This window comes from Tachysurus fulvidraco, chromosome 26, assembly GCF_022655615.1.
Source record: "Tachysurus fulvidraco isolate hzauxx_2018 chromosome 26, HZAU_PFXX_2.0, whole genome shotgun sequence".
NCBI classification, from domain to species: domain Eukaryota; kingdom Metazoa; phylum Chordata; class Actinopteri; order Siluriformes; family Bagridae; genus Tachysurus; species Tachysurus fulvidraco.
Window position 1 is genome coordinate 14,652,054 of NC_062543.1, and position 7,500 is coordinate 14,659,553.

General features: G+C 43.8%; 3 protein-coding genes across 7 annotated transcripts in view; 2 read left to right on the plus strand and 1 right to left on the minus strand.

Moving 5' to 3' along the window:
- The window catches only part of cdc42ep2 (CDC42 effector protein (Rho GTPase binding) 2), a 7,910-nt gene extending 2,890 nt beyond the window's left edge, over nt 1-5,020 (plus strand). Inside the window, exon 2 of one of the 2 annotated variants that reach the window (XM_027159501.2) lies at nt 1,156-5,020. In XM_027159501.2, the coding sequence (XP_027015302.1) occupies nt 1,393-2,058 (666 nt within the window). In that variant the 5' untranslated portion in view covers nt 1,156-1,392 and the 3' untranslated portion in view covers nt 2,059-5,020. The remainder of the gene's footprint in view (nt 1-1,155) is intronic. The other variant, XM_027159502.2, reaches the window with a different exon arrangement.
- LOC113636638 (WD repeat-containing protein 87-like) overlaps nt 1-7,500 on the minus strand; it is an 873,260-nt gene that overhangs the window by 651,752 nt on the left and 214,008 nt on the right. The window lies entirely within an intron of this gene.
- The window catches only part of LOC113650946 (kinectin-like), a 683,852-nt gene that overhangs the window by 497,752 nt on the left and 178,600 nt on the right, over nt 1-7,500 (plus strand). The window lies entirely within an intron of this gene.

Below are 7,500 nucleotides of genomic sequence, written 5' to 3' on the forward strand. Positions count from 1 at the left end.
CACTCTGTGTGCGTCTGTGTGTGTGTGTGTGTGTGTGTGTGTATGTGTGTGTGTGTGTGGACTAATGTACACAATTTCACACTCAGTGACACTGAAGAGAGCTATTACACACACACACACACACACAATCGCTGGTGGATCACTGATGTAACCTGAGACAAATGACTTAATGTTGAAGGTATGTGGTATGAGTTATACCTCTGTGTAACTATGCTCTGACTCTCTCACACACACACACACACACACACACACACACACACACACACACACATACACACACAAACAACCATTCTCACTCTTTCCATATGAACAGATTGTGTCCCTCTGCTGACCACTAAACACAGTTTATTTCCAGACCAAATCTCCTGTGACTGACAGATACAGAAGTCACACCTCCTTTACTGTGACAGACAGATACTGAGGCCACACCTCCTTTACTGTGACTGACAGATACTGAGGCCACTCCTCCTTTGCTATGACTGACAGATACTGAGGCCACACCTCCTTCATTGTGACAGACAGATACAGAGGCCACACCTCCATCACAAGCACATAGGCCACGCCTCCTTCACAGAGAGTTCCTGAAGACAATACACCTCGAAGCCACACCTTTACTCCACCACTAACACTGATGTTGGATGATTATCTCTGATTATTTTCTTTTCTTGTCTGCTCATTATAATAATCATCACCTGATTGGAGGCGAGTGGAAGCGTGTCTGATAAAACCCAAAGCAGTTTGCCCCAAAGGTGCCATGGTTACATAAGCATTAAGGAGATTTCTCTTTTTTTCAACACTCAGTGTCATAACACCTGCTGACTTCTGCATTCTGATTGGTCGGAAGGTAACTGGAGTTATTGGTGAATAATTAACTCTTAGGTGGAAACTTTGCTTTTGTCAAATCCATTGTTGATGATTTTCATTAACAACCCCGAATGCCCCGAATGCCCCGAGTGTTTCCTTTTCATAGTTCAAACTTTTCGAGAGTAGTGAATGATTGTTAGAGGAACTTTCTTAGAGGAATTCTGAGGCGAGTCGTATTTACAGAGAATGTCTCATCTCCATCAGGAATATTTTACCTCCATTAAAGTGTGTTTGTTGTTCATTTGAGTCTAAGTGTTAATTTCTCTCTCTCTCTCTCTCTCTCTCTCTCAGGCAGAATGGAGTGACCGACACGAGATGGACATCTGGAATTTGGTCTCATAACCATCCCTTATTGAGGAATTTTAGTGGGAATCCTTGCCTTGAAGGCCTGGAGCTCCTTGTATCTGGGTCTGCACTGCTGCTGCTTCCTCGTTTTACCTCATCACGCCTTGCCTCGGCCTTCTTTCTCTTTCCACGCTGCTGTGCGAGCTCTCACTCTGTTGTTCCGGGGGACACTCAGTGGTCACCATGTCCTCCAAAGCTCCCATCTACCTGAAGCGCAGGAGCCGCAAAGGCAAGAAGGAGAAGCTGCGAGACCTTCTTTCGTCTGACATGATCAGCCCTCCGTTGGGTGACTTTCGCCACACCATTCACATAGGGAGCGGCTCTGGCGGTGACAACCTCTTTGGCGACCTTTCCTTCCTCCAAGGCAAGTTTCACCTGTTACCCGGGCAACAAGGTCAGCAAGGCGCAATCCAGTGGAGCTGCCCTGCCACCGAGACCTCGCCGCTGCTCAAGAATGCTCTCTCGCTCCCTGTTATTGGAGGAGTCCAGGCGCTCACGCTTCCATCCTCGGTGCCTGTTGCATCGCAGCCTCTTGCCCCTGCCATGGCTCCACCCCCAAAACCTCCCAGACTGCACCTGGAGTCACCTCACACGTCACTCCCTGGCTCCCCGAAGCGGTCGCCTGATCACAAACAGCCTTGCATAGGAAAAGATGAAAAAGGGGAGGAAAAGCCAGTCAAGAAAGACGACGAGTCAACGTATCTGTCTCACGCTGGCTCCCTGCTCTCGCTCCACTTGGACCTGGGGCCATCCATTCTAGAGGACGTCCTACAGATCATGGACACCCAGAGAATGGGAGGTATCAGCGGAGGATTCGTGCCAAGTGGACGACAAGAGGTCTACACCTAAGACAGACCTTCTTTAACAATATATCTTGTTCCCTCTTTTTATTGCCGTGAGTGCTGGATCGAACAGTAACTTTTCTGTTTGTCCTTGAAATTGTTCTCTTTCACACAGGGAGTGTTCAAGGCTGCAGAGAAATTGTTTAAAAAAAAACAAAACTGACACCTTTTATGACTTCCTGGTCTTCCTTCTCACTTTCCTGAGCCACTGATTAAATATTAATCCATCTTTCAGCCCGGACTGCAGCTCCTGACGTAGCGTGTTTGTCTGGAGCGGGTTTTTGTTCGTCGAGGGATTAAATTTTCAGGAGAAGAAAAACGATCTCTTGCTCAGCACTGAGAATGACATCACCTTTCTCCTCGGTGGTGTTTCCAATTATTGAACAAATACACTTTTTTTTTTTTGGTTTTGCTTTAATAGAGGAGCTCACGTTATGTCCAAGAACTACGAATAAGGAAAGGTATCTTTGTTTAAAGAGCAAGAAAAAAAGCCTGAGTATGTCTTCCATCTCGGTGGAGTTGTGAAAAGACTTGGAACGTTGCACCTTTTGGCTGTACTGGATGTTTCTGCACTCCCTCAGGCTGGGACAGTTGATCCCTGTTTTCAGTTGGATCCTTTTTTAGATGGAGGTGTGAGGATCAGTTTATCACAGAAACCACAGCTCGGGTTCACTTTTTTTTATACCCGGCCCCAGGAGACGTTTTTTACTTTAGCGTATTCGGGCATTAAGAGATGAATTCCACAGAGTTTTTTTTTTTAAACGTCGGCTTGATGAGAAGTAATTAAGGTCCTGCAGCGGAAGGTTCTAGACTCTTTACACTATTAAAAAAAAGTGGGAAAAAAAGTTCTCCAGGAAAACATTCGTATCCTGTGTTTTGCTCTCGTGTGGAAAAAGGAAGAAAGCGATCTAAAACGAAACTGTAAATGACGACAGACGTGACCGGTCGTTCAGTTAGGACTAAAGGACGTGGAGAAATAATGCAGACTTCTGAAACTTAAAAAAAAAAGTGAAAAATGATGCAATAAATTCTGTTTTCTACTGTAAGTCATGAGTCTTTCAGCACGTGTCATCTCTGAAATCGGATCTTCACACCTGAAAGCTCCGGGTTACATAACTTTGTTCTCTGAAAAGGTCTTTAACGGCTTAGTCGTTAGCGGTAGGTGTGGTCGGGTCGTTCGGTTGGAAGGTCCAGAGGTCGTTAGTTGTACTTTAGTGTTCATAAATAAATAAATTAATAAATAAAAATCTCTGGACGGTTTTTTTTTTTGCACACCCTGACACTTAATAAATGATAAAAAGTACATTGGGACATATCACAGCTTAATCGTATAGGGGCGGGGCTTGACCTCTGTGGGCGTCGCTCAGGGTCAAGATATCTATGAGGTAGCTTTAGGACAAGGCTGTGAGGGATAGATAAGTCTGCGGTTAGGGCGTTTTAAAATTATTAGTAAGTGCTATGATGGTTTTGTCAAAGCAAGGGTAATTGTAGCGTCACTAGTGACCTTGTTAGCGACCGTCCATTCCAGAAATTTCCTCAGAGGGGTCTGAATGTAAATACGGCAAAGGTCGGGAGAGATAAAAGGCGTTTAGACAGCAGATTAGAAATGCGTGCGCACCACAGTGACCACCACGTGGAGACGGAAGCATCCTTCTGAGACCGTCAGTGCGCATCATTTGGATGCTGGTTCGTGTCATTTACGTTCACATTTAACCCGAAGCTAACAGCCGAAGGTGAAACACAGAAACAAATGAGATGCCAGTAAACATGTTCTCGGTAACGCCATCAATCATTTAGGTTCATTTGGTTGTGTTTTAATATATTTGCTGAATCAACTAACTACAAATCCAACGAATACTGCAAAAAATCTGTGGAATTCCTCTTTAAGGCTTTAGCGCGTGTAAGAGACAGGGTGAAGAGCGAGGTCATGTGACACCTGATGTACTTTAAGTCAACAGACAGTAGATCATTACTATATTAACCCAGGCACGGTTGAAATCTTTAAAGGAGCTACGTTAAAGGATGTTCCGGCTCACAGCCTCACTGCTATAACTTCCTGCTACGTGACGAACACTAGACTGTTAGCAATAACAGATAATAGCAACATATTATTATTATTATTATTATTATTATTATTATTAGTGCTACATCTTGTCAAGAGGGCCTCGGGGCCTCGTTAGTCATGGTGACATTACACCGAAGATTTCCAGCGCTCTCTTCATCTTCTCGCGATTAAGCTCAGCGAGACTGTCCTGTACTCGTCCACAGACTGGACTATTATGGGATAGGAGATGCAGAGAGGCCATTTTTAGTCACGCACAAACACTTTTCTCTTCGTGATTAGATGTTCGGAAGTAAAGGACACATCGTGAGGCAAGCTAGCATGATAGCAGCTGCTGTGTGAGTGTGTGTATGTGTGTGTGTGTGTGTGTGTGTGTGTGTGTGTGTGTGTGTGTTTGTGTATGTGTGTGCGAGTGTGTGTGTGAGTGAGAGAGAGACAGTAACTATGGTTGTGTTGTCATAAATCCACAGAGGCCTTGAGGAGTGAAGCATCACGGAAGGGAGGAAAGGAGAGTCGGCAGCTTGTGTGTTCCTTTTTTCGCTTTCTGTGAAAAAATCCTGACAATGTGCCTTCTCTCTCTCTCTCTCTCTCTCTCTCTCTCTCTCTCTCTCTCTCTCTCTCTCTCTCTCTCTCTGTAAATTGTAATGTCATTTATTTATTGTCAGATTTATAAAATTGAAAAATGACTCGCCTAAAGCTTAATCTGTAGCCTCGCTACCGATTGTACAGAAACCTCTCTCTCTCTCTCTCTCTCTCTCTCTCTCTCTCTCTCTCTCTCTCTCTCTCTCTCTCTCTCTTTCTCTCTTTCTCTCAGTTCATGTGAAGAGGTGATTTGTGCATCTGATTGAATAATGAAAATTCTATAGTTAGATCTTGTTATAAAATAATATCAATAAATATTTCATATAAAGTCCTGCTTCCCCTGTGAGTCATTTTCTCCTATAGGACACGTCACTGCGATATATATCTACACGCATTTCCTTTCTTTTTCTTTTTTATTTAAACAGGATGTCAGAAAAGACAGGAGTTCACACTAAACGTGGGGTTTTATATTTGTACTACTTACTGCTGAAGTGTGTTGAAGTCGGACACTGACTATCGTCAGAGCCGCTGGCCGATCCGATTGGAGATTAAAGTGTGCTGTGGCATTAAATAACACAACAGTATTTTTTTTGTGTTCAGCAGCAGATTTGAATTCAAATGTGCGTGTGTGGTGTGTGTGTGTGTGTGTGTGTGTGTGTGTGTGTGTGTGTGTGTGTGTGTGTGTGTGCCCTTCTATTCTCTATGAAGGCCTGGGAATCTGTCCAACTGTCTGCATTAACGCTGAAGCCTTGACCCTGACCCTCAGAACCATGGGAACAGGCAAGGGGGGAGAGAGAGAGGGAGAAAGAGAGAGAGAGAGAGAAAGAGAGAGAGAGGGAGAGAGAGAGGTGATTTAGGTCATAGAATAAGAAGAAAGACTTAAAACAGATCAAGTTGGTGGGAGAGAAAGAGGGAGGGTGAGGAAGGAAAAGAGTTGGATGAAGGAAGAGATTGTCCACCTTTATTCCGCTAAATAAAAGTAGGAACAACAGGAAGGATGTGAAATACGAGGCAGGGACAGAGTGAGAGAAAGCGGGAAATTCGGAGAGAGAGAGAGAGAGAGAGAGAGAGAGAGAGAGAGAGAGAGAGAGAATAAGCAGAAGATATTCTGTTGTTTATCCACTTAGCGGCAGTGTTATGAAGAACACTGTTGCGTAACTCTTTTTTTTTTTTTTGGCACTTTAACCGCTTGTTCCACTTTAACCTTCAAAGACAATGCTGAAGTTTCCAGCCAAGCACAGTAAATTATTCTCAACTGTGTGTGTGTGTGTGTGTGTGTGTGTGTGTGTGTGTGTGGAGCAGGAATAGAGCAAAGATCACAGCTGATTAATTTCTAAGCATTTCACATTTATTTATCAAAGAGCAAAACCTTTTGTCTCCCTTTTCCCCATTTACAGATACATGTAATGTCTAGTCAGTTCCTGTTCTCACTTGCATCCGGATAAACAAACGCTCCATCACCAGCCTCAGTAGGTTGAAATTAAGTTAGTTAAGATTCATGGAAGGAGTCTCCATTGTCAGGGTTTTGGTATAGATGATAGATGATGGGAAAGTCTTCATTAGAGAGGACACTGATTTGTTTCCTAAAACAACACAACACACAGAGGGTTTCATTTTATTTTTAATCCACAGCAACAGGCCAGAGTGGGATTTGACCAGGTGGCATTGTTGTTTTCAGAGCACGGATTTGTTTAAATAAAGCCCTGGGTGGATATGAATAAACCGCCTCAGCCGAGAGAGAGAGAGAGAGAGAGAGCGATAGAGAGCGATAGAGAGCGAGACAGATACAGACAGACAGACAGTTTGCCTTATTTATAATTATAACGTGAGAGAATGCAGCGTTAACAGCAAGCACAATGCCCAACAAAAGAGTCTGGAGTGTGTGGCTAATCAGGGGATTGTGTGTGTATGTGTGTGTGTGTGTGTGTGTGTGTGAGTGAGTGCGTGCCAACAACTTCATCAGAATTGCAACACTCCTGAGAAGCGCCACCCTAAAACGAGCTGAGTTTGTGGAGCTGGTTAATTATACAATCAACAACAGAAACAGCACCTGTGTGTGTGTGTGTGTGTGTGTGTGTGTGTGTGTGTGTGTTTGTGTGCAAACTGTCACTTGCCTTTTTGAAGAGGATTAAAAAAAAAAACCTGTGATGGTGTAAAGAAAAAAGAAAGCCACTAGCAGGAGGAGGGTGAAAAGATGTTGAAGTTCAGTGGAATGTTTTGGGTTTCTTCTCCTCGAGACTGGTAGCGACTTGTTTTATGTGGAAACTGTAATACAAAACACAAAAACAAAAAACCACAAGGCTCTAAAATACAGTCTACACTTCACATGTTACATGCTGCAGATGAAGTAAAATCGACCTTTATCGAGCAGAAAATATCGCTAATATATATATAACTAATAGCACGACCGCGTTGCCGTCACGTTTATTTCATTGTTCCATCGCACTTTTCTGTGTCCAAGGTTGTTGTTATCTGATTTCTGAGCGCAGTATTAGCTCTCGCTTCGTCTCTGTCTAAAGAGAGCGATGCGGCTGCACTTTAGTCCTTCCGTCTCTCCAGGTCTGTCACGTTCTGACCTAAGATCAGATCAGCTTTCAAACATTCGTGCTAACTTCTCCATCAAAGCCATCACACCGATCGTCTCTTCATCGTCGCTGACTAGCCGAGCCGAGCCTGCTGTAGCGTAGCTGCACTGTATTCTGGGAATCTACGTCTATGCTGGAGATCTCATCAGTATAAGAAGCTTTAGCTCATGTGTAGGTGATGCTAATGCTTTGTCTGAGAACGTATTAAACTTTGACACAA